Source organism: Emydura macquarii, unplaced genomic scaffold, assembly GCF_026122565.2.
Source record: "Emydura macquarii macquarii isolate MOO-44397 ecotype Brisbane River unplaced genomic scaffold, CSIRO-AGI_Emac_v2 contig_2184, whole genome shotgun sequence".
In the NCBI taxonomy this organism is placed as follows: domain Eukaryota; kingdom Metazoa; phylum Chordata; order Testudines; family Chelidae; genus Emydura; species Emydura macquarii.
The window spans coordinates 1,783,064-1,811,013 of record NW_027132321.1 but is presented as its reverse complement, the minus strand read 5'-3'; the positions used below and the strand labels follow the sequence as shown (position 1 = coordinate 1,811,013).

At 38.5% G+C, this 27,950-nt stretch overlaps 1 protein-coding gene across 4 annotated transcripts in view; it reads right to left on the bottom strand.

The window, feature by feature from the left end:
- ST7L (suppression of tumorigenicity 7 like) overlaps positions 1–27,950 on the bottom strand; it is a 52,142-nt gene that overhangs the window by 23,024 nt on the left and 1,168 nt on the right. For all 4 annotated transcript variants that reach the window (XM_067558794.1, XM_067558795.1, XM_067558797.1 and 1 more), the window contains exons 2-14: positions 24,679–24,761; positions 22,824–22,986; positions 22,079–22,133; positions 21,225–21,340; positions 18,656–18,734; positions 17,659–17,813; positions 16,761–16,858; positions 15,567–15,681; positions 13,762–13,834; positions 12,887–12,989; positions 6,170–6,320; positions 5,313–5,405; positions 1,519–1,658 (exon numbers count right to left, since the gene is read on the bottom strand). In XM_067558794.1, coding sequence (XP_067414895.1) covers positions 1,519–1,658; positions 5,313–5,405; positions 6,170–6,320; positions 12,887–12,989; positions 13,762–13,834; positions 15,567–15,681; positions 16,761–16,858; positions 17,659–17,813; positions 18,656–18,734; positions 21,225–21,340; positions 22,079–22,133; positions 22,824–22,986; positions 24,679–24,761 — 1,424 coding nt within the window. The remainder of the gene's footprint in view (positions 1–1,518; positions 1,659–5,312; positions 5,406–6,169; positions 6,321–12,886; positions 12,990–13,761; positions 13,835–15,566; positions 15,682–16,760; positions 16,859–17,658; positions 17,814–18,655; positions 18,735–21,224; positions 21,341–22,078; positions 22,134–22,823; positions 22,987–24,678; positions 24,762–27,950) is intronic.

Sequence of the window (27,950 nt, the reverse complement as noted above, 5' to 3'; positions counted from 1 at the left end):
GTTGGGATACTGCTAGTAGATGAACAGTGGCATGCACACTTCTCATCTGAACAGGGACTAGAATCCAATCCCTTCCCCCATGGAAAATCAATGCAACTTAAAGCACTACCAAATGAACAAACCATGTTGGTGCTTTTGCCCACATTCACAACATGCCACTTGTCATTCAAATTGCCGGTTATGCAAAGCAAATGTAACACACACAAATTATATTTTTTGGTTGAAGAAACTCGGCAGAGAGAACTTCCCCAAGCGATTCTTTGTTAGTATAACATTTGACCTTGTATCTCTTTGGAAATCATACAACTTTGCTAATGCAGTCCTTAAAGAATTAATCAAGCAGATAGTTAGACCCTGGTTGCCATGAAGCCAGCCAATTATGAGCAACACAGAAATTTGTCACTGGCATGTCCAACTACATTTTCCCACATAAAGATTAACAGAACAGCGTGGAAATGGGGCCCCGCTCTCAGACCTGCATGGCTTGGATGCCACAGAACAGAAATGCCAGCAAAACAAGGATTTCATGAGAACTTCGCACTTTTAAAATAAGATTGCATATTTGTTCAGTCTGTCTCATTACCTGAACTGCTAAACAGCAAGAAGCCTAACTCTCTCTCCTTCCTAAGTTATTCAAGGTTTTTTTAGTTACAGAATAATGATTTAATGCGTGTTCAGTGGCTCTGTGGTTAGTGCTACAAGCTACCATATGAGTCACATGCTTCAGAGGAGGCTAAGCACACTGCAGCATGTTTTTGGTTTTCTTATTTTTATTTGAGGGATAAGCAAGGTGGGCAGCAGCTTGTATTGCTCTGTAGTTTTCCTTCTCTCTTAGAGCAGCATAACCAATTTTTGAGAGCCAGAAGGATGGTAATCACTATGTCCAACCTTACCTGGGTTTGGCAGAGACAGAGGAGAGAAACCACAAAGAGAAACAAAAGGTGCGAGTGGGAAGAATCAAGTCTCCGGGAGACATGCAAGATATTCTCTCTCTATCTAGCACATTTCAAAGTGCCCCACAGAGTCCCTGCCTCAGAGAGCTTACAATCTAAAGGTTCCCACGGCTTTGGTTTTAACTCATTAGTTACTGAAGAGCCTTTAACACAAAATTCAGAAAATTTTGCATCCAATAATTCAATTTAAACTAAAAATCAGAAGCTGTGTCTGTGATACACAGGACTAATCTGCAAACCAAATTCTTCTCCATAGCCCTTTCAGCCAAGAGAGAAAGAAAGGGCTAGGTTGCTCCTAAATTGGTAATCAGGACTGATTATCTAACAAGATTGACATGCAGAAACCAACTTTATAATTTTTAAATATTACTCTTTTAAAAAATAAGGAACTCTGAGTCCAAGTGAACTAAGAATCAAGTTTAATAGTTGCATGACAAATAATTTCAGAAGCACATGACTGAATGCATATTTACTGCATCTCAAAACATCTGCACAGACAGGGCCCTCAGCGTCTGAATAGCTCACAAATACTCTAAGCAAGTCCTGGACTGGAGACAATACTTACAGCTTTAGCAAAAATGACCATGAGTTCAGGGAATTGGTGTGTAAGAACGGCAAGCATTGCTGAAAATGAACACAGCCCTGCTGTGAAGTGGATGAAAAAAGGAAGTTCCTTCTGTGGGTAAACGGAGACATCATGAAACGCTGAAAAGGAAATATTGGAAAGTTATTTGACATTTTAATATCCACTGATTGTTTTACAAAAGCTCATAATTACATAACAGTTTACATTATACAAAGATGTCCACGAGAACAACTATTATTGCAAAGCAGCCAGTGTTTTACACTTAGATTTATCATTCCGAAGGACATATACATGGACGCAAGGCTTATGAGCAGCACAAGACCAAACCCCTGACATTTGCTCAAAGCAGATTTAAATAGCTTAGTTCCGGTAAGATCTGTTATTTTCTCATATACTACATGGTTTTTGCTCCACAGTTATTTATTAGTGCCACTAAAGCTACCTTTCTCCCATCATTTTCCCCCCCTCCTTTATTTTTAAGCACATTGCAGGGTTAAATTTTGGAATCAACCGTTGTGACAGAAAAGAAGAAAGTAACATAAAATTCACAACATGTCATCAAGATAAAGGTTCCAATGAAAACATTTGGTCCAATTTAAACAATCAAAGTATTTAACAGTTACAAATGCTACATTCTGTTATTATAGTGTATGCCAATGTTTTAAAAAGCAAACTTCCTATTTTTTTCCTACTTTTTATGTAATGTTTGTCTATCTTAAGAATTCCCTGTCTACAAAGCAAAATAACCCTGAAAGCAATCAGATAATATAAATGGTGAGATTCTGTTAAAACTTCCCAAAGAAGTTGGCAAGCTGGCAGACTACAGTAAATTTCAGAGCAATTGACAAAGCAACTCTCAAAAGAAAGCAGTGCCAAGACTGGGTTACAAATTTTGTACACAACTGTTATTTACACTTTTAGGGCAAACAAATCAAAATAATTTCACTAGACAGCTCTGGGGAGTGGAATATGGAACTTCCACAGCTCAAGACACAAAGTAGTCACCATCTAGGAACTATTGCAATTCTAGCTTTTTTATCCAACAATTTTGCAATGTTTTTAAATAAAAGGAATAGGCAAGTTCTGTCCATAAAATTGAGTATGGAAAGGTCCTGTGTATTCTTCAATAGGCCAGACTTAATTCTGGAGCAGACCCAGAAAAAAAAGTAACTTTTGAACTAATTAAATATGAAAAATATATATAGTCAACACAATAGCCAGTGTTATTTATTTTTACGTTATTCATTTTATGCTGAGCCTGTTTTCAGCTTTCAGTATGCTGCAGAAGGAAATCTAAAGATGTCCGAGTTAAATCAAGATGAATGGGCACCACTGAGCTATTATTTCAGGGTGCCTGAAAATTCAGGAAGTGATCACTGCAAATGTGACCCGATCTGCGATGCAACCTGTCCTTTGTAACTCATGAAGGCTAGAAAAAAATTTTGGAATGAAAGCTGAGATTCTGAAGTACAATTGTGTGAAATACATAAGGCTTTCTGTGAGGCCAGACCCCAATGGAAAAGAAAACAAGTGCTAATCAAAGAAACTTAATAGTGCCCCCCACGATTCTCTTTCATTTCAGCCCCTTGACATCTAATCATCCCTGCTACTCAGCAGACTAGTACAATACCCATGCTGTTCCTCTATTTCACAAACAAAGTGGTGGCTTGCCCATGATGAAGCATGACATGCAATACACTCCATCTTCCATCAGCCACCTCAATACATAAAAACCGAATTGGGACATGTTCAGCTCATAGAATGGTGCAAAACCATATATTAAGGAAATATATTGGTTGGACAGGGTGCTTTTTAAACAGGAACAAGAAAGAGGAGCAAATAGAACCAAACAACCTGAACACAAGAGTGGGGAAAGCAGGAAAAAAAGCAAACAAAAAATATAAGAAATACTTATGCTCCCAGAACTGCCACTAATCAAGGAATGCAGGATCAGGCCCAAGGTATGTAAAGACAGCTAAATAGATTTCTGCATGGTCACAGCTCTCTCATTAGAACCATTAGCTTTGTATTTGAAGTTTATCAATTTAAGCCTCAATTCGGTTTACTTTCTATTTTTAAATATATTAAAATAATTGATTTTTTTAAAATTTCAAGACTTCTTAAGAAAGCTGCAGAATAAAATGTTAAGGTGTTATTTATGGATAGTTTTATATTTAAGAGGTAGCAGGAATGCGTGAGCGATCGTGTTGAAATACGTGCATGTGTTGGTGTTTAATTATGCTGGGAAGCTTACAGTTTCGGGCTGGTCACTAACCAAGGAATTCCTTATGCAATATCCTGCATAAGTGAGAAATGAATAATTGAAAGCAGTCTGGGGGCAGACTTCAATTACACATTTTAAATAGAACTCTTCACTTTTTGTAATAGAAACACACATATGTGAGTTTGCTTTTCTACAGCTGTATCCCTCTGACACTTTAGCACTAGCCCCTGCTATTCCATAAAGAAGCTGAGATTTCCAGAGATGTAGAAGTCCAGTTTTAGAATCCCACCAGCAGAAAAAATGAAACAAGAGCCCCATTATCATCTAAGTGAATGCTGAAATCTGACTTACACACACACACACACACACACACACACACACACACACACACACACACACAGAGTGAGGGTCCTAGTGGTTTATTTTCAGGTTGCTTTACAGACACAACATATGTGGGCTAATACCTGGATAATGAATTAAGGGAGAAGACTCATTCTTCAGTGTCAAATGTTAGGTCTCATTGCTGATGTATAGTAATGTATGATAATATTCCATGAAAGCTACAATCAATCAAATCAAATTATGGAACAATAACGCATTTTCTCAAACTACAGGTTAACCAAGGATGATGAATAGAAAGGTTCTGCTAGGTACTCTAATGAAAGAGCCTGGAATGATTATCAATCTACCTGCTACTTGTAGATAATGATGAAAGAAGCAGCTCCACCCACAAGTGTCAGGGAATCCATTACTCTCTCTCTCTCTTTTTTTTTTTTTTTAAAGAAGTGATCACAGAGGACTAGTCCAATTTTCTTGTCCTCCAAGTTGGAAAATCGAATTTGGAAGCGCCAGGTATGGAAGCCTCTTCCTGTCAGATGTGATGTTATTACAAACTCCTCATGACATAGGGTAACACTCACTGGCAATTCAGTACCTCGTGGTGGCACCATCTGCTAAAATTTGGTCCTGACCTAATGACAAAGCAGAGACGTGTGCTTTGCTGCTGCCGAGGACCCCATCCAAATGGGATTGAAATCTTAGCTTCTGATAGCCAGTGGTCATTAAAGATCCGATGGCACTCAATCTAGGTATAAGCTAAACTGGAATTTGGTAAGGGTGTCAGAAATTATTATAGTCCATCTCCTTAAATTCCTCTTACTGTTTCAATTGGCATGGCATTTCTCACTCCACACTAGACTGTTGGGCAGTGCCACTATTCAGTTACATAGTTTATTTCATCCCAGAGGCGGCTCCTGTTTCAATGAGAAAGAATCTAATATGTATTTATATATGCCCACAACCACACACGTTTGTGAAGTGCCTTGGGATCCTTTGGGATACAGGATTATAACTCATACTGCTGTTGCCTTTACACAGTGCATTCCATCTAGCCAAGCACACCAGACAAACAGCAGAATCCATGTCACAAGAAGTTCATGAGCTAAGGATGCAAGAGAGTAAACACCTAACAATACAGTACAGGACAAACTGGAACTTTATTACATATATTTTATTCTAGTTATTACTTAGAAACAAGATAGCCACTTACTTGGCAACAGCTCTCTGTCTGCTGTCTCTGTGCAACTGGGATAGGGATAGAAAAGATGGCCCTTCTCTAACGGATATGGGATCATTCTAAATGCTGAGGAAAAGACAGTCAGTCATACTTATGCTAGATCGCTGTATAAATCAAACCTCCAAATTCCACCATAAAGTCACAAAGAAAGCAAATTTAGAAATGGACTGGAAAAAGCTGCATCTTGTATTTTACATTACTTCTGCTCTAATGCTGTGCCAGGGCTCCTGTGGGGGCTGCTGCTGCTCCCACCCTAACCTGCAGGGGCACTCCTGCCCTCTTGATTCAGGCAGCAGCAAACCCAGGAGTTGTTGCAAGCTAGATGCTAAGCTAACACAGTTCTCCTCCTGAGCGCCTGTTCGGGACCACCCCCCAGTTCCCAGCCCAGGTCAGTGGCTGGCTGTTCTCAGCCCTAGGTCCCTCTCGAGGTACGGACGGCTGCAGCCTCAATGGGGCTTTTTATATCCTGGCTGTTTGGTGGCACTGGCTCCAGTGGCCCACAGACATGCTGGGGAGCTTTCGTGAGGGGAGGAAACACAAAAGTGTTAGTTCAGTATACGGCTGTGAGCCCTGCTTATGAATACAAATAGCTGTATCGATTGATTATAGGTGTTTGCATCCCCCTGGGTAAATCCCTTTGCCTTTTTCTAGGTGGCATCAATTAAACATCTCCAGCAAGAAGCTAAACAACAGCACTGAGCTCCCTTTGAAACTGAACTGAACCAGGTTGCCTAAAGGAAGCTCAGACACTGGTTAAAGTAAGCCAATTGTGAATGACGTGAATAAAAGGCAGAGAGATTAGCTAACTGCACTGGAAAAAAGATACTTACTGCCTTCCCACGTGCAGTGCAACAGGTTAAGGGCCCCTTCTATCCGCTTCCAGTGCTGAAGATGGAAGAAAGCATATGCTACTGCCTCACTGTCCCCTCGTTTCAGAATGTGCTCTGGAGGTAGAATTAAGCTTTTCATTTCTAGTAAGTACTAGAAGTAAAAAATGGAAAGAGAAAGCAAGCTTAGTTACAGGAGCCATGCCCAAATCCTTGTTATGCTACAGGATTTCTCCCCATTTCTGCCAAATTAGCAGAGCATAACACATGGAGGTCTTCATGCATTAGGGAGGTAAAGGAATTTAGGGCCCAGTCCTGATAAATTCTGGACAGATCTTATTTATACAGAAAAATTGGGAGGTTGGGCTGCTACACTGGGGCTCTCTCACTCAATGTTAAAAACACACATGCTATCAAAATGGATTTGCATTTTATTTCAATGAGGAGATATAAAATACTTCTATGGCTGGATTGTAGTTCCTGGATCATAACTCATAAGGTAATTTATCTGGGGAAACACACACGCATATACACATTTTATGCTGCATCAAGTCATGCCCCATGGACGCTAAAGGGGAGTGGACTGATTTAGCGAAAGTGCTTCACACACACACTATCCCAGAAGTTATCGTTTAAATGTGTTAAGAGCTCCTTGTAAAGCAATGCTAATGATATGACTCTGAAGTGCTTGCTGCAAGTCTAGGTTGATTTGTACCTTGATACCTTTGCCTCTGAAAACTTTCAATTTAAAAGGTTTAATACCTGTTAGCTTCCAAGTGGCAGATGCAAATTAAAAACTAATGCTAACAGCCAGGCTACCAGGTGTATCCTTGCTTATCAAGTGAAGAGTGGGATTTTCACAAGCAGCAAGCATGGCTCTAAGCCTGATTCCATTGACTTCACTGGGAGTAGAGTTAAATCAACGCTGAGCACTTTTTGAAAATCCCACCCTTAATGCATGGCTGTGTTGTGCTGGCACATACTATAACTGCTGTTACATGCTGATGGGAGAGGGCAGAAATGATGGTGCTCCAATACACAGGCAGCACACACTGAAGTGAACTTCCAATTTTAGATGCTCAGAACCACAGGTGGCCAAGCCCCAGACTGAGTACATGCCCTATGAAAATTGCAGAATTTCTAAACAAATATTTTACATTTTTCTAAAACCTTAAAGGATGTTTTTTATTTTTAAAAATGCAGCAGAGGAAGATAAGCCAATTTGTTTTATTCCTCAACTTTGTTTTTAAGAAATGTTAATTAATTTTACACGTGTAATATGAATGTTCTGACTTTCTAGTACATGTTATGAAGTGTCCTTTCATCATATATAGCGTCCCACTCAATAATGACCAGAGTTAATCCTCATCTTTGATCAGTGTAGCTGGCAAGTCCTTTAACTCTCTCCCGAAGTATAAGAATGCAGCCAACTCACTGATTTATTTCAGAAGATGCCACAAACAATGAGATTATTTACTAATCCAGTTTGGGGACTTAACTTTTCCCATTCAGATTCTTGAAGGAATGTAGCAGAGGTTGTGCTCTGGCCAAATAAAGCACATTTAATGCCTGGCTAGGTTCTTCTCTTAGTGCCTTGGGCCTACACTCTGGAGGGTAATATTCTTGCTAATCCTTTTTAATCCCTTCTATTTTTTTTTTTTTTTTTAACACAGCAAAGGATCACTCGCAGAGGGCTGCTGTGGGAAAATGGTCTCAAATATCTGACCTTTGACATGACTCCTCATGCTCTCTGCAGTGACTAGTTGGCAGTTGAATTAAGTGCTTAAACAGTACGAGAAGGAAAATGTAGCATTAATGGTGAAGCCTCAATGTAATTATTAGTGCCTCAACATGTTTGCCAGCTCTACACGGCAGGGATCACATCTTTTGCCTTGTCAGTGTTATGACATGGACATTTATACTGCTGTATAAATAAAAGATGCAATTGCAAATTTTAGAACTTAACTTCTTATAGTTCCTATTTAAGCATTTACTTTTTGGTAATAAAAAACAAGCCAGGTACTAATGCTGAAAAAGCTATTCAAAGATTCTATTAAACGTACCCAATTCACAGCAAACTTAGATTTGCAATACTGAGACACCCTTTCCTAGCCATCTGCTGGTTACATCTCAGTGCCTGTATTTCATCCCTGTTATTATATATTAGAGGGATCTGGATTTACAGCTGATTCAGTGCTTCACCTCTAATAGTAGAAACGAAATAATACGCTACAATGACCACCCCCCTTTCAAAATAAGATCCATCTCAAAGTGTCAATGCAATAAAAGGAAAAGGAAACGCCTGCTCACTTCCCTTCTTAGAGTTAATCTTGTATGCTGTGTAATACAGCATGCTGTTATTCCCCAAAACCAACCACTTTCATTAAATGCAAAGAAAGATGGATTTCTACCTTATGCACTCACATTTTGGTCAACGGATAGAAAAATGAACGGAGACTCAGGAGACCTGGTTCTATTCCCATCTTTGCCACTGATCAGCTGTGTGACCTTGGGCAAGTCACTTCACCCTCTGTGCCCATTTCCCCTCCCACCTTTTGTCTGTTAGAATGTAAGCTTTTCAGGGCACCAACAATGGGCTCCCAACCTCAGCTGTGGCTTTAAAATGCTACTGTAACACAAATAACAATTTGAATGGATATGTGATCAGTTATTGAAGATACAGGTATTGAAACATGAGACTAATTTCTTTGATTGTCTGCAAAACCAGTGAACGGATCTCACATGAAGGCTGACTGACATTTATATTAAATTACTTAAAGAACATAATGGCTCTGAAGGAACTGAAGGATACACAAAATAAAAAAACTTTTAGATAATGATAATGTGTTATAATCTTCTTCCCCTAAAGGCACAGTCTGAAGAAAAATCTGTCTGAGTCTGCCTGAAATGAACTTACTACACTCTTGATCAATCATGCGAACAAGCAGCAATTTCTCTCAGCAATTAGCTTTCTCTGGGCACATTCTATTAAACTGGACAGGCAGACAGAACAGAGTGGACAGATAAATTCAGACCTTCATGGCTACATTCATTTGGACTTCATGATTATTTGAGCCATCTTTCCACTTTCAAGACTACAACTTGCATATATCAACAGTGCTAGTAAAGGGGTTGCTGAGAGTTCAGTAGGATTAGCTGGAAAACAAGAATTCTGTTTCATAAAAGATTTTGAGGTTTCAACATTTGTTTTCATTGTGCATTGGAACAAACCCTAGTGCTTTTGAAATTTATCATGACAAAACATGTACCTGTATATGAGAAAGAGAGAGCGCAACCCCAGAATAGCCAATATCCCAGTGGTGAGGGCACTTCTGCCTGGGATGTGGGGGAGACAGGTTCAAGCTCCCGCTTTGCCGGATTTGGAGCAGGAACTTATACCTGCATCTACCTTCTCCCAGGTGAGTGCCCTAACCACCAGGCTATAGGCAGTTCCGGCAGGGCTGTGTCTCTCTCTCCCTTTTCACAAAGAAGATTTTGTCAAAACTGATCTTTCCGTGAAAAGTTTCCTTTTCAACAAACTGACATTTTCCAGTGAAAAATCCCTAGGCAAAAAATTCCCAACTTGCTCTAGATTTCAGTCACATGTCCTGCTTGGGGAAGTCTAATATCCTCGCCACTTCAGGTATTAGCAGACATGAGCCTCAACATAGAACTGAATAGGTTTTAATTCTGTTCATATATAGACCAAGGGGAAAAAATGAACACACACTGTTTTCGAATTAAAGATCTGAAATCTCATATAATTATCAGGGTTAGAGGCTCTCTTGCCAACAATCTAGAGAAACAAAATAAGTAGTTACTCCTTGGAGAGGCATGTTCAGCTTCAGGGATTTTGGAGACTACACATTTTAATTAGCCCTTACCCTTGCTTGACAAAGTGTCTTCAGTAGCACACAGGCAGACTGTCCTGAGAGACAGAGGAAATTTTAGCATGGATTGTAAGCTTTTTGGGACAGGAACCATGACTGTGGTTTGTATAGCACCTCACACAGAGACCTGATCCTGGAAACCAAGTACTTCTGTACTATAAATATTAAATGAGCTATTACCAACTCAAGGGATGAAATTACCACAGTCCTCAAGAAAATTTCCCTGATAAGGGGAGGGTGCAAACTAGCAGGAAAAACTGTGCATCCTGAGGCTTAGTCAGGCAGGGAAAGGGACTTGTGCTGTAAGCCAGTTTTCAAAGCTGTGACAGTCCTAAAGATACAGCGAGGACATCTGCTGCAGGTATGGCTGCACGTAGCCCATTTGTTCAGTTTTATATTTCATTCAGTTCTGCTAAAGGCTGAAGATGAATGAAAAGCGTGCGCTGACCCTTGTTTCTCAGATTCAGACATTCTCACAGTAACAAAGCTCCTGGTGAGGCAGTCTGCAAGTGATAACCAAATAAGCTATTTCTCATATTGGCATCACTATTTTAAATATGCTGCTGATTTTAAGAAGATCCTTCTATGTAACCACAAGGATGTAGCAGCTTACGTGTGTTTATGGATAGCGGTTAAGCCTAGAACTGTTCAAGCTATTATATATTCAGATTAATCAAAGCCCTGCACGAGCAATCATTGCTAATGAAATATTTAAGAGCAAATTTGCAGCCAAGGGAGATTAATCCACTGCACTAAATTTCCATCTTTAACAAAATGCATGCTACAGAAAACCAGGCCCTTTAAAACCAGAAAGGAAAATGGCAAAGAATCCATGTTAAACAATTATATCCATAGCCATTTTGCTACTAGTTTCTTTAAAACTAATGCTAACTCTTGCCAGTGTTACCAAGTACAGTGTTAAAGACGGCTTTACTACACAGAGAAGTTGCTAGTCCCAGGGGACTTCAGGAAAATAAGCCGGGGAAGTTCTCCGGTAAGTAGATGGTTGCCAAAAGGTTCAGAAGAGTAATCTTCTGCCTTTGCCTAAGTCTGCAGGTAGAACGAGTGGTGTGTAAGGTGGTGAAGTAGCTTGCCCGAGATATTCCAGCAAGTCACTAGCTTAGGTGACACGAGACCTCAATACCCTCCTGACTTCTAGTCCTGTTATCACTAGATCACAGAGCCTTTACTAGCCAAAACAGCATGAAAATGCAACCAATTCAACCTTTTCTCCCAGAAGTTGTTTTGTGGCTTCTGAGTCCTTAAGCACTAGCTTTGTGCAGCAGACAGATTTCTTCTAGTACATAATTATTGCTGCAGCAGCAGTAGGCACTCTGCGCTAAACTAGACATATTGTGCGATTTGCCTTAGATGGGAATATTGTTCCATACACTTGTTTGTTTACAAGTGGGAGAAATTTTTAAGAAAGATTGGTACATAAATTAACTAGGGACTAAAATAATGATGCAGCCATTCTTTTGGGAAGACATCTGCTTCCTGCTGTTGATTATTTAATTTTTTACATGTCCAGTTTTTATCTGCACTTGCAAACTCAAAAATTTCAGATGTTTAGAAAAAGCTTTTACTTATAGTTAAAAGACAGGGAATTTGATCTAATAAATTCACTGTTTGAAATTCTTAGCTAGAGAAGCTACTATTAAGGGCATGCAATTTTGCTACTCTGCCTGAAGAGATTTCTAATTCAAGAACAGTTTGCACCAACATAACAGTAATTATACTCTCAATTAAACTCGGGTTAAACAGGGATGTTCCATCAACAACGCAGTTATCATAAAATTGCCAGACAGAACCGCTTTCATCCATATCTGCTTTTGTGGACACGCATACCCTCAGAGGTTGTAATTTCCCCAGCAAGAAGCTGAGTATTAGCAAACGCCATACCCATTAGGCAAGTACCTGTATTGTGCCCATTTTATAGATGGGGAAACTGACAGACGTTAAGTGCCTTGTATTGGGTTATGAGCGCACAGCAATAAGGACATATGGTTTCTAATCCTAGTTCTAACACAGAACTTTGGGAAAGTCATTTCCACTCTTTGTGCCTGTTTCCCCATCTGTGAAGTGGGAACAATTATATTTTTACCTACTCCACTGGTGTACTAAGAGACAACTAAACGTTGGGAAAGTCCTAAATACTAAGTTAGAAAAATTAGGAAAACTAAATCAGGAAGTCTAGCGTTCTAGCCCTGTGCTAATTCCTTTAGGACACCGATTCTCAGGATGATAGCAGCAGCAGGAGAGTGACAATTAAACAGACTTTACCTATTTAAATCAGCTCAGTTGTATGGGCCCTTCACCATGCAGCCAAACAGCCTCTGCCACATACGAGTACTGAATCCATGTTTAGAAATGCCTTTTATGTTTTCCACTGAACATGTGCTGGAGTGTATTTTCAAATGTTCTTAACCTCTGTTTTACAATCAACATTTTATGAACTGCCCAAAGCACAACCTTCTTTTTATAAACTATGTTCAAAATTAAGTTCAAAAGTTGGAAAATTTCAACCCCAAAGAAAGAGGTTTTTTCAAGTTACAAATGTGCAAGAACAGGAAGATACAAAGGAAGCTGATTTGCAACCTTAACTATAGCAGTCAGTGGTGGAGGGTGTCATTTCTATCTACACTATGATTCACCCAGGATTTTCAAGAAGTCTCAGGTTTTCCATGAGTTATCATCAGCCTACTTCAACCACAGAGAAGTAGTCACTAGTTCCACAGGGGTAGCGAGGTTCCAGATCCAGAACAACTGCAAACAGTGACTGTATTTCAGATTGTAAAATGAACTGGTCCCATAACGAGTCCGTTCTTACCTTAGGGACATGAGGGTTAAATTCCACAGCTCTGTGAATTGCTTCCACAGCATTGATTTCTGCTGTGCTGAGCCCTCTCCTGGAGGCTGTTTCTGCAGAGAACCTGCATGGAAAGCCCAAAGGGAACAATTTACTAAAGAAAACGCAAACGAGAATGATACTTTAAGATTGAAGCTGATCAGAAAGTGTGGGAAAGACTGATTGTTGACAATGAGAAAAAGACTTTTGGCTCAGCCTTGCTTTGCTCTTAATGCAGCTAAACACCACAGGTATTTTGACTACCAACCGTACTCATGTGCCAAAGGCATCTTAAGCTTTTGAAAACCAAGTGGCACTATGAAAAGATTTTCTCTGGAGCATAACAAATACAAGATGTTGAAGTGACTAGAAAAGTTTCCCCAAAGTACTAGAAACTTTTCCATCTGGAGTTTTCAGATGGAAACTGGACTGAAAGCTGAGAATTTACTTAGTGTTAAAGATTGTTATGATGACATACACTAAGAGGCAAAGTTAAAATTAGCATGGGATGCAGTCAGCAAGCAAACAGAGAAGGGGGAGCACCAGACAAACATCCATCTTCCACACACACGCTCCACTATCCCAGCACGTGCATAGGAAGAGTGAACCACCTAAAATCCAGAATAGCTAAGAAACTGAATAGCAGATATTTGGATGGACTAGTTGTGGGTATCGTTTATACTTTAAGAGTAGCAGGAGAATAGTAGTAATAATTCTGGACATTTGCTCATGAATAAAGAAATAATCTGTCTTCAGAGATGTAAATGCTACACATGGGATTTAGGGTTTGCTTGTTTTACACCATAATTCAAGATTAGCAGCATACACTGATTTCAGTAATTTGTGCGTTCACTTACCTATCTGAAACAGCTCTGGCCTTTAACAGTGCTGCTGTGTAACATATTGCTGCTGATTTTGGAAGGCTGATATCTACGGTACAATAAATAGTTAACTTTAGGGTTCTAAAGAAAGACAAACATTTTAAATCTCTCTCCTTTGAGCTGAGTGATTTGCATTTGGGATGGCCCATACAGTAAATTCAACATCTGGAACATTTCAGTTATGACTAGAAACTTTCAATTCCTTAACTGCTTCGCACTAGTCCCCAAAATCCTCTTTCAGAAAAATCCCCTGGTTTTATAGTCCAAGTTGCAAGGTAAGGAATTGTCCCTCGCCACTCATTTCTGAACATAGTTATCAAGCATGATGCTGAAAAACTGAGAGGCACACTAGTGGGTTACACACTTTTGGAAAGTGTCTTTAGCTGTGTTAAACACTACTCAGTATTAAAACAAATAATTTTTAACCTTTAACTTACTTTTTGCATTTCTTAACCTTAATATATACTAGCCAGATTTTAGTAAATTTCATTTTCAAGTTCCCATACACTAGCCCCTTTCAACATTGAATTACAAATAATACAGGGGATTTTAACTAAAAATATCTTACCATTTAATTATTCTTATTCTATGAAAAAATATCTATTGGCTTTAGGTTCTGTAAAACCTGAATTTATACAAAACTTAAATTTGGTTCCAAATTTGACCTAACAGTGTCTTTAGGAGAGTTAAAATTCTACAGTACAAGGTTACTGTCAAAATGGACAAAACATTCTGTTTCTAAATAAATTCCTGAATACTAGTCTGTGCGTACAGTTGAACTCCTGTTTCTTAAAACCTCTCCCAGGCTTGTCCATCATGTAACAAGCCAGCCAAGCATCTGGCAAATACCATATGGGAAGGATTTCTCACAAGCTTTTCTGAGCTTACAGCTCTCTGAAGCTCATCCTAACTGTTCCAGATGTTTAGAAGGAATCAGTGCCCCCCCAAATAAAATAAGTGTCAAGCTTTCTGAAGTCAACATGAAAAAAACCCTATGACCAGATAAACGTTTCTACCATGCTAATGAAAACACCCACAAAGCATAATATCAGCACACTCCTGGAGTGGGCCATATACTTGGGCATTAGGTTTTGGCAAGAACAACATGCCACTTGTTCCCTGGAGCACGAGTGAACAGAGCCATCACAGAACCCACTGACACCTGGGTGCGAGCAAGGTTGACAGAAACCTTATGTCTACAAGCCTCCTCTCCGAAGTTGGTTTAATGGACAGTTTTGACAGTGATCTTGGTGTAACATTCTGATCCCCTGACCAGAAGAAAAACTGCTATGTTAAACTTTTATGCATTATATAACTCTAAGGAAATCGCTAGGCTCCTCCACTGGGGAATATCTAAGAATATGGTATACTGGAAGCAGGTCAGCATGGAGGACTAGTAACTGTGCAACGTATTGCAACGTAAGGGACCAAATGCTTGAGTCCTGATCTCTCTGGCAAACAGGATCAAGGAGTGATATGAAAAAAGCAGTCCGGGTGGCAGGGAAGACTGCCTCTTTTCTGCTGACTCACACTGCTTACTCGGGTGGGGGGAACAGTGTACTGACTGCGAAGGGCTGAAAAATGAGCTAACAATGAGGAACCTAAGAGAGGTTAAAAAGAAGGGCTCCTGGAGCTCATTTTGCCCCCACTACACAGAGCAGTTACATTTGTTCCTGGATTAAAGCTGAGGTTTGAAGAATATACATCACACGCTTTGTCTATGTTAACATACATCATGGCAATCATGAATGTTTTTGTGTTTCATGATAAATGTCACTCACCATCATACTTGGCTAAAACTGCCTGGACATCAGCATAAGCCTGTAATTCCAGCAGCGCCTCCAGAAGGTTTTCGTGAATATTCAACATGCTAAGAAGTGGAAACTCTTTCATTAACTGCATATCAGAAAAGAGAAATACCTTCATTTTATTCAAATTTACCATGAGAGAGTTTGAAAACAGAGAAACCCCTTGGCCTTTATTTATTAAAGTGTTAGTTTGGGCACAATAACCCAAAATATAAGACCAACAATAAGAATCTAATTTAGCCAAATAAGATGTGTCTGGTATTCATGTTTCAAATTATGCAAGGTCACAAAAGCCCAAAGAAATCAAGCCCTCAATTAGTTTTTCTGTGGAAATCAAGAAAAAAAAATTAGTTGATAAATAACCCATATTAGGCCATGTAAATTCTTCCTGTCAGTGTAATACACACTTACTTACATTCAACCTGTTAAGCAAAGCAAATATCCATAAATTACTCCAAAATAAAATCTCAGAATTGCATCCATTTTCCAGAGTTGTTTTGCTCACTGTTTAACATTCCTACTAAATTATCAGCTTTGAGCTGCAAAGCCAAACTAGATGATAAATATAATCACATTATTCAATAAATCTAGCAAGGCATTCAGATAAAATAGAGTACATAAATATTTAATGCAATGGTTTAAATAACTTAAAATAATGGCTGATGTTCCTTTAAAGCTCTTTTCATTCTTTACTTCTTCCCTCCTCTTTTTGTCCCCATCACCAAAGAGACCACCATAATTTTCTCTATATTCATCTGCTCGGTACACTTGTTTCCCAGGTGGTCACACAATGTGCTCCCGGCCTGACTTGGCTAGCTGCACATTGGTTTGATCAGTAATAAATGCCTGTGTAAAAATAACTTACGATCTACTTTGGACAAATGAAAGAAACAAGGTGCCGTAGTACAAAGCATGGAGTTTAGCTATTTGAACAAGTTAATCATCAAGCCAAACATAAATAGAAGGTAAAACTCTAAACACGTAAGCCATGTTATGTACATAGACACTTCACAGATATCAAGAATTAAAATTTTGATGAAAACATGCATATCTCACTATGAAACTCAGTCACAACCTAATTGTTCCACCATTTCCAGTATGGTTTTAAACTAAGAACTCTATTGTCCAAATAATCTGAGTTGTTCACATTTATTTAAAATGACTTACATCTCTCATCATTTTTACTGCTTCTCTTATTCTTCCAAGTTTTCTTGCACACATGGCTAATCTCCTTTTCACATAAACCAATACATTGGTGTCTCTTCCTGAGTGAAAAATAAAACAATTAATCTCCATTCTAAAAATTCACTTTCAATCTTTATTTTTCAAAGTTACGATTCATGTTAAACCAACGAGAGTCTTGTAGCACTTTAAAGTGTTAAGTTATGCTTAGTTGTAGAAAGGGAGTAATAAAAAATTTTTGTGGGGTGTATTGTGGACATCTCTCCAAAAGAGAGATGCCTAAAATGGCATGAGATGACATTCTCCAAGAAAGAATGCACAACACCCTTTCCCTAACCAGCAGCAGAAAGAAGTAAGAATATGGAATAATCACCTATACCTTCCCAGCCAAAATTCTAGCACAGGCCCACCAAGAAAAAGATCAAACCCAACAATTCATTTCAGCTAGGTCCCCATCAGATGGCAAGAACTTTTGAGTTTCTCTCCACCTGTTGGGTGGGATAAAACCAGTGACCAATCATGAATAGCACCATTAACCCTTACTAATCTTTCTATTATTCCTCATCACCAGTGTCTCTCTCGAGACATTAAGATACAGTGCTATGTGTATGCGGAAGCCCACCAAGGCAGAGTCACATATGCTACTGTGATGATTACAAGCTCTGCTTTTTAAAAAAAAATAGATTTACTCATACACAGGCCATATAAAATTCATACAGCACATTATGCTAAAGTGTAATTATAGAAAAAGTACTAACAAATTATTCTTCTTATCAGGGTTTGGGATTTCAACAGCTACCCTAGAAACAATCATTTCTTTCAGTTTGTTTTTGTGCTCAAACAGAAAAATATCTGTTGAACTATTCAGTGCAATGGTGCTTACTAAGTTGCGCTTCATGTTGAGAGTTTTGGGGATGGCAGTGCTGAGATTTTCTGTAAACTGTTTCTCCTGCTTTTAGTGCCTGCTTAAAATACTTTTCAGCATCTATAATAGTCGTTGCTTCTTCTTCTGCCAAAAGGACATATGCAGTGGCACAACTGTAATGGAAACAAAAAAAGAAAGCCACACACTACTCAGATGGAAGTCAGTTGTAAGGATTTTTGCTCAAGAAAGTAATGGCATTGAAAGTACCTTGGGGTTTTGTCCTGTGTGTAGTATAGTACTTAAACATTTATGAAAACCCATTACTCATGAATTAAAATTAAGCATGTAAGAACTCTTATCAAACACCCCGTGAAATACAGTGTACCTAGCAGAGTATTCACTGGACTACAGTCAAGTGGCAAGTGCTAGGAAAACAGAAATATTTACAGTTTTAGGAACTTAAGGCAAATATCCCAAACAGAAAAAAAAAGTTGGTTGCAGCAAGGAAAATTATTTTCTCAAAAACAATGCAAGATAGCGTGACAACGATGAAAATGGTCCCTTGTGGCCATGAAAGCTGTAAGTCTGATTACAACAACACCACTGCATGCAATATTGTTGTGTGTCAGTAATGGCATTGCAACAACAAGACTGCATATGGAGATTTATTTTGTTTCACCTCAGAATAAGGACTTTTCTCCTCATGTAAGTTATTTCTACTGAATCAAAGACAGAAATGGTACAAATCAAACTAATATACTTTTTTTTTTTAAATTAAGAGAGAGATGGGCCAAAAGCTATCTTTTAATCAAACATGAGCCAAGTGCTGCAATGTACTCTGATAGCCACATTTATTTCTAACTGATGTATTCAGGAAAATACCTTCACACTATTTGAAGACATTTCTTCTTGCTAATTCTAAATTAAAACAAAAAGTGACACTGTGTCCAGTGTAAAGCGCTTTGGTTTTTCATGCCAGAATTTAGATTTATGTTTATATTAATTTCAAACTTACTCATTATTTAACTCTAAAGCTTGATATGCTGCTTTGATTCGGGCTTGAGGGTTTCTCTCTCGCCATGCCTTCTGCATAACTGTTGGAAAAATGTTTTAAAACAGATCATGAATAGAAATGCTTATATATGAAATATACAGTTAGCCATCCAGGAAAATTAGAGCTTTTGAAGAAGTAATACTTTTATTATTTATACATCAGCTCCACTTGATTAAGAGTCATTTGCACTTTGAGCTTGACTCTATTCTTCCCTCAGACACATGCAGCAAAAGGAGATTTAAATCCCAAGGAAAGTTTCTTCCACCGCCAGCAGAATATCACGACATCTGATTAGATCACAAATTCCTCTTAACATGGAAATATCTGCAAGGAGATTATTCATTGCTCATTTAAAACTTCATTTTTATATGCAAACCACACAGTTCCTGTAAACACGAGACAGGTGTACAATTACTCAATTGGTGCACACTGGTTTTGGGTGCATTGACAGTGGCCTGCCACAGACATGCATGAAATTTTTTTTTTTTTTAATCCACAACACTTTTCATTTAAGGAAAGATATGATAAAAAAGCTCGATGTTGTTCTGGTGCAGTTTTGTTCTCGTAAATCCTTGAGTAAATGCCTTCTTAAAGCTATTTCTTAACAGATTATAAATGGTTAAGCAATTCCTTTTAAAGTTTGGGTTAGAAAGCAAGAGCAAATGTAAGTGGCCTACCATGTGTCAGCCAATTCAAAATACACCGTTACTGTTTATCATCTTGCTGAAAGGTGCTATGAAGCAGCTAAAAATATGCATAGATTCGAACATGCTCTTTATCTAAACTATGTTTGAATCGAGGAGGTTTGTCTGAATTATAATATTTTGCAAAAGAATTACAGCAATAAGAGGAGTGGGAAGAGAACCAATTCAACATAGCACATCTCTGGACAATGTCTCGCCCCATTATGATAAAATGGAACCCAAATGTAAGAGCCTACTTTAACCAGCACGGAAGGGCAATGTTCTTACCACTGCCATTTCCTAGGCAGAATTAGAGTCTTCATACCCAACATCATTTCTGAAAGAACTCCAAAACTGTTTGCTCATGGAACTGAATATCTGGCCTCTCTCAAGTTTGATAAGAAAACTGGAGAATCTATACATGTTTCTTTTGGAACAAAACCTGCAACTGTCCAGTAAGAATAATGTGGAAAATGTTTGAGTTTTCCTTTGGAAACAAAATATTAGTCTTGGCTTAAAAGACGAGACAATATACTCCATTTGTGCAACAAAAATACATTCCTCATATCAAACATGTCACCAGCTAGCCGACAGCTAACACTTCCTGGACTTGACAAATTGATAAGCGTTCACACCTAATCTGACAATAGCCAGGTAGGGCACACTAACAGTGCTACAATGTTGTAACATTACAATACACTTAAAGAGACAAGACTGTTCATTAGTTACGGCACCAATTGATAACTTCTTTAAAGATACTGCACTAGTGGAGAACAGTCCAGGTTTTAAAAATATTTAATTAGAAAAAAAACTTCAACAGTTAATTTATGCATGATCCTAAAATTCTTGGTTTTCTAGATGCACAGCCAACCTCACAGCCAGCAGAGACGGCACAAGAAACTCCTTTTCACCAAACTATGCAGCACTGTAACAGTGCTGTAATCAAAGGGAAAGTCCTGTGGGCTAGTTTAATAAGAAACTAATTGAAGACAAACAAGGAAAGATGTTATTTTCAAACATCTGAAAGTGTACTATAAATAACAGGGTAAACAAAAACAAGTCTTTCACCATATCTGTTAACAAATGTAAATCTATTCTAAAATATTAACAAGCTTGCAACCTTAGATCTACTATATGGCAAGAGGTTTAGTCCTGAATTCAGAATGCCAAACCATCCTGAGCTGAACACTCACCAGATCTCAAGTTAAGCAGGGTCTGAGTCAGCCTGTTCAATGGGAGAACTCCAAGGAAGATCTAGTGGAAGCAGGGTTGGCATTCTTCCTCCTGAGTCAGTATTGAACTAATGACCAACAATAGTACTGAGGGCAGAATGCTGCTGAGGGGACCATTTTCCAGGAGACCAAATACTAAGCATGTCAGAGTCTACAGCTCCTTTTGCAAAAGCAGGAGCATTTTCACATCTTACTATTTCAAATACCTAACACTCTGCCTTCAGTGTGTCTTTCATCTAAGGATCTGAGTGTTTAGACAAATGTGAAGTCTCACCATACTTCTATGAGTTAAAGGTTAGCATTGTCTCCGTTTTACAGATGGGTAAACTAAGCCATAAGAAGTGAAGCTGCTTGCTCACGGTTACAGAGTGAGTCAATGGCAAAGTTTAGGAATAGCTTTAAACCTCTAGACTGCATTCCTTATTGAAGTCAGAAGCATATCACTAAACATATATTTTGTAATCCGTAAATTGCAAAATAATGCAGTTATTACTTTATAGATTTCCACTCAGTAGTTGGGATCACGTTAGAATGAATATTTCTAACACTTTAGATATTCTAACCATTCCAGATTTCACAAATACACCCTTGGTTTCACATAGAAATAGCTAGTACCTATATATGAAGGCCGAAGAAAGTCTGTATCACATGTGAAAAAGGTCTGATGATCCTGAGCAGACAAGTTCATGTCGTAGTATGTAAGCGGTTCCTTCCCAGTCACCCACGTGTACCTTTTGCAAAAGACAAGAAAAGTCTCAACATCGGCTGTTAATAGTTGAAATACAGCAGGATGGCCAATGTCCTAAGAAACTGAAGCTAGCACCGAAGCACATTTTCTAATCATAAGCTTGCAACACCAGTGTTCTGTGACCTGTAAGAGTTGCCTAGTACAGGGCTTTCTGGGGATAGTGCAATGCATGATTTTTTATCTTAAAGCCCCAAATAGCTTGGAAACTGCTTGTTTGAGAAATGTCTCTACCCCTGTGCAACACTGTCACTCTTCTGGTCAATGGAGATGCTATAGCCATTTCAATATAAAGGGAGAGTGGTTCCAGGAGGGCATTCTATATGAGAGACTAGTTCAAATTTCATTCCTCCAGCTTTTGAATAAAATACCCCAAATCTGTCAGCTTTTAGGGATGCTGCAAAGTTCAGATCTTTTCTTAGAGTTTTGGGGAAAGAGGGTTGCAAAGAGACTGGGGTAGCTGTTTCTTTGCTTTGGGGAAGCTGCAGAGTTTATTTTGTTTGCAAGAATATTTGTTTTCTAATATGGGATGAAGGTGCTTAGAACTCTGGACAGATATTTTTTAAGTGTAGGACTGGTATATATCCCAGCAATTCCCCATGATGCTCATTATTTCCAAGAAGTGCAAGGGTGAGAGCTCTGGCAACAAGTTAAAAGGTGTGTGTAGGCTCCAAGTTAATTTCCACAGCTTCTTATTACACTGAAAATAAAATGAAATTAATACCTGCTATATTCTGCTCCTCTGAAAAGATTGAGAGGGTTTCTCCATACTTTGCACTCTGCAAAATGAAAGAGCACTAATTCAACTCTGAATAAGAGTTCCAAAACTAATCCCTTGTCTTTAAATAGCTACAGCCCTTTCTGTGAAATCCAGTAACTTCAAGTCTTCTGAATTCTCTGATCACTTCCTGCTGGCCATGCTTTGTGCAAAGCCAGAGATTTTCAGCACTCCTGTCACACAAAAGCACTTGGAAGAAGAGTTAAACACTGCACGAGAATAACCAAAGCAATACTCATGTTGTGTAATTTTGGAGCCTGCAAACTGTAAAATTTTGGTGTCTGCAAAAGCATGAGATTACTAGGACAATTAAGTGGTGTGTTTCAGTATATTTTTTGCATTCAAACTGTGTTTTAATCTCCTGATTTAGACTCTTACATCTAATAATTTTGTAACATGCTAGGCAATACACAGGTTGTTTCTTTCAGCTGTTCAAATAAATGCAACAATATTCACAAGCAATTCCGTATTTTTCTTCACTGATTTCCATCACCATTTCCCTTTACTTTTGCAACTCTCTCATCCTGATGGTCCCGAATGAGAGAACATCTTTCTCTGATTGTTACTATAGGCACTAAAGTGAAGCCAAAAGCATTCTAAAAGAGAAATCCAACTACTTTGAACAAATCTTTCTGGGTTTAGGGAAGACACTTAACATGTCCCTGCAAAACCAAAAATTAGAAGCGATTACCTGACAAACTCTGCCTGTTTGCCTCATTTTCTCCATTGTTGGCTGAAAAACCTGGTACTGGAGGACTATTCTCTACTCCTCCAATGAGCGGCCTCAAATGGCTCACAGACACCTGCTCAATGAAAGAGGTGCCATATTTTTGGAAGTACCACCATTCGAATATCTGCAATGGGAAAAGGAGAAAAATTGCACCTAGGAGTTTCACTAGACAACAAGGTTCCAATATACACCACAGACATGAAACAAACATGAGCCATGTGGACATCCCTTTGCAACTGATTAAAGATGGTATTTATCTATACAAAAATTAACAATATTTTATATCTCCTTCTACTAAACGAGAGAGACCTGAGTCTCTCCACACAATTTGCAAAGAAAAAACATTAAGAAATTTGTCAGATTTTAGCCAAATAATGGATTTTCATCCAAAAAAGCAAATAAGGCATCTGGATCCTGCAGCCTTTACTTTAGCACACAGTTAAGGGGACCTTACCCCTGGAAATAAGGACTACATGAATAGGCATAACTTTGGGTTTCATTCTTCCAAATTCACCTTTTTTGCCCATTTTGTATCACCTGCAATATGCTTTGTCAATAGCCTGTCCAAGTCCACACAGGGAAGTCATTTAGTTCTTTTATGAGAAGTTTAAGGTCAAGAGTATTATTTTGTTTCTCTTTCCTCATTTAGGCCTTATGAGGCATTTAGATATCATGATCTCCAGGCATTACATTACAGGACCACCCTGGGCGAACTCATCTGGGTATTTCCATCAGTATGAAGAGAAGTCACATTCAAATACATGGCATTCCTATTGTGAAATGTATCACAACTCATGCATTTTAAATGTCAACAAAAATCCAGTTTTTTCTTTCAAGCTGGGATTTTTCTGTATCTGAATCATGTAAAACAACTAGGGCAAATAACATCCATCTCCTTCGTATACAGCTCTTCCCAATCCCCCATTCAGTACTCACAAACAACATTTTTCCTGAGGCTACAGTAAACAAATTGTTTCCTTCGCATAAAAAAAGATTTTTCTTTTCTTTTAATATTAGCCACAAAAAAAGAGTCTGCTAAACACAGCTTCCGCACATTCTGGTAATTGTGTGTGCTATCTAACAGTGAAAGAATGATCCAAAAGGTCCTTATCCTGAAACCAGATCTAGCCACATAACTCTGACTGCAGGATCAGGGCCTGAGATTTCAGGAGGCTGAAGACCTACCAGAATTCAGCAAGAATAATTTCTTTTATAACTCTCCCCCACTAGCCACTCTTTTTAAGTAACTTTTAGTGAATTTAGTGCTAGTGAAACATGTAGATAGGCCTTCACTCTCCAAGGCAGTCAATTTGTCCAAAGAAAATGTACAGCGTGGCAGCAACGCAAGCCTTCTCTGCACACAGCCTCACCCATGACATGAATGGACAACCTCTAACAGTGAGAGGTGGTCAGTCTTCTTGGTCTGGCTGCTGAGACCGCCAAAGAGAGAATGCCAGTTGTGGCAGTGGTTTTGTGATGCAAACTATCCATTGGGAAAGGGACTGAGTTTTTACTCTTTAAAACAAAGGAATTACATGCAATATTGAAGGTTGAGATTCCCTTAGCACAAGATTCAGGAAATTCAGAGTTAAGGTGTTGTGGGAACCATAGCTGTACCCTCTTCACAAACACAGCTATAAGATAAGGTAACAAATGGACAGAGTACTGTGTATCAAAAATGCCTGAAGAGTCTTAGTTTCTTTTACAGCATAAGGACACCACCTAGAGACAGGTCAGAGAACAGAAGCGATTTTTTGCATCCTCACTTTAACAAGAGACATGCAAAAGGCTCTAGTGAGAAGAGGAATCTACTTACAAATATCAGTCCAGATATAAGAGATGAAGTCACTGTAAGTGCAACGTAGAATTTTGGAGTCAAAGTGCTTAAGAACACAGTCACTGTTAAGGGGGAAGAGCAGCACAGTCAATAGGCAGAACTAGAAAATTCCAAACAATATGTTTGAAAGCAACATAAACAACCATATATAGCACTCTACACACATACACATACAACGAAATTGCTTAGGTTTTGCAAAGACCTTGGTAACTTCACAGATGGAAGTGTACAACAAGCAGAAATATGAGAGTTAAAAGAGGATGCTGTACCAAAGTGCAGCTAGTGTTTGCAGTCAGAATTATACTATACAGATCCTTTGAATAGACATCAGAATTCGAATGTGCTCACTATACCAAGGAAGGATCTTAACAGTTGCATGGTTATTGAATGAGGAAGTAATTTTGACAGACCATATGATTTGTTTTAATTTAAAAGTGAGCTGTATTATTTTGATACAAGTTTCTATTAAGTCTTAGCAACTAAAATGATAAGTTCTGTTTTAAAAAGGAACATATGCCCTTTCCTAAACTACCTTAGTCACACAGAATCAATAAATTAATAATAATAAATAAGTGCTGCTAGATCCCAGATATAAAAAAGGCATAACAAAAGAAGGTGTGCAACAAAAGTTAATATAGTCAAATACATTGTACTGTGTATATTTGCACATATGTTCATTCCTTGGTATTTACAGAACAGAAGAGACATCTTCAATGTTACCAACCTGAGTGAATCTCACATTTCCAAGTAAGAAAAGCATGTTTGATCTGAGTTGTTCTACTAATCCACTATTTCAGGAAAGCAGTAACAGAGAAAACAAGGCGCATATAGCACCACCAACTGGTGGAGTATTACGTGACAGAGACAGCTTCTGTATAGTATACAAAGCCCAATATCTACTGCAGGCTGAGCACATGCTGAGTTTAATACTACAGGTTGAAAATGGACTTCTGAGGAAATCTAATTTAAACAGTGCCCAACAGCTAAATGGAAAAACAGACCCAAGAAACATTCAGCTAAATATACTGACTACCAAGCTGTTGGCTAAAGAAAACTGAGGCAATCACCTATTGCAGACTTCTCTGGAAGAGTTAATTTTAAGGAGCAGATCCACCACCTTCCCAGCATAAATCTATTTAATCAGCTTCTAACCCTCAGCAAAGGAGAAATGGAAGAAACAAACATCTGGTGACCGTAAACTTGAGGCCTATATAGTTCAGCAATGAATGTCATGATCTACTGTCCTTTCAATATTTAATGATATTTGTGACCACTGCAATTTCACCAAATCCTTATCTATTTCTAGATCTTTATCTAAAAATCATATTGTTCTTGCAAATGTGACAAATGGACCATTTTGAACACTATACCAAATTTCTGTTACACTCCCACAGCTCAGAGAACCTTACAGGTTCAAGAAAAATATGAATTTTAATCTAGTCTTCTCACCTACATGCAATAAAGCAGACTAAAGAACCCTTTTGTGGGACCAGCTGGGCGCAGTGCTGCATTATTCCAAAGCACGCCCATAGATGACATCCCAAACTGAGCTGAACTAATGGATATAAGGTAACCAGCACCTTCAAACTCACTAAGGCCATGATCTTTGGTTGTGCCAAACAATCACCATTACAATACAGTAACATTTGTGTTAACAAATGCTGATCAACCATTTTCCCAAAAAAATCAAAACCAGGGCCAGAAGGGGCATTTCCATTTGCATCAAACAAAAAATACAGTATTGACAAATTGCAGAGGAAAATTTAATTCCAACATTGGCTGGGTGAATTTCAAAGCACTGAGCTTGACATGCTACCCAGTATTCCATAGCCTATGATAGCTTAAGGCCCAGTAAAATCCTTCTAATTGGCATAGTTCATAGAAAATAAACACGCCAATTAAACCATCAACCCAACTCTCCCAGGCCAAGAGCAAACCATGGCACTGGGAGATATTCACTTTTATTTCTTGAACTGTTTTGTACATAAGCATTATACAAAGTATTAGAACATTTTCAAAAGCTATGTTAAAGTAAATGTGTTTTGTATGATAGTCATAAAATAGACCAGGAAGCTGTCTGCAATGAAGGGACACAAAAACCTTGTCTACATTAACAAAATATACCCATTGTTGACAAAGGATATATGCAACAAATGCAGTTGAAACAGCACTGAACACAACTTAAATGCAAGTGTAGCCAAAACAAACCGCACTCAGGATGATTTCGGAAACAGAAATTGGGCATTTTTTGTTACATGGCAAGGCAAAAATTGGAAGTTAGTACCAGAAAGCTCTAATTCATAATGATTAATTTTATGAAACTGCAGATATCAAGAAAAGGGTGAATGATGGCATCAAATTAATCTTGCTGAATCTGTTCCTTACCAAAGGTCTCAATTATGTCTTGGGCAATTTATTAAGGGGCTCATTAGATTCTGCTGCTGCATCTAGTGATGATACAATGAATAAAGGCAGGGAAAGGTCAAGGCTTGCTGAGTTTGTTTCCAGAATTAAGGGTGAAACTCAATAATAATACCTGCAAATAAATAGCAGCTTTTATCCATCAAAGAATTTCCAAGTATTTACAAGTGTATCTACAGCACTTGAAATGTTTATAAGACACCAAATGTTTATGAAGGAGCTAATACAAAAAGAGGAGGCCTAAACCACACTCCACAAGAGGTACTAGGGCACCAACCCCATTCCAGCAGCTGGAGAGTATGCTGAGCTTCTTCCCAAGCTCTTGTACCTGCACATTAGTTCAGGAGGCTTCATCTTTGGTATCAGCCTCTGGCTAATATTTATCTAATAAACCTGAAGCCTTTTCTCATTCTACCTTGGCTCCCAAAGGACCAGAGAGCTTTCTCACTTATCTCCACCATTAATTGCAGCATCCTCTGTATGATGCTGTCCAGAACCCTATGGGCTGAAATACTCACGCATTGGGTCAATTTCACCCTGTTTAGACATCATCAACTTGAAATACTTTCAGATGGAGGAAAATAAAATGTGTGAAAGCAGTTATAGTTCCTCTGCCTGCCTTAGTCTCCCTGAAAATTTTGTCATTTTAGTCATATATTCCAACTTCTTTTTTAAAAAAAAAGGGGGGGGGGAGTTTCCATGCTGATATATCAAAGATCCACACAAAGAAAACTGACTGTACACAAAAAGTTGTCAAATGCACAAAGTAAACAAACTGGAAAATAAGGGGAATAGCACTGTTTCTTCCAGACTCTTTCAATTCTAGACAT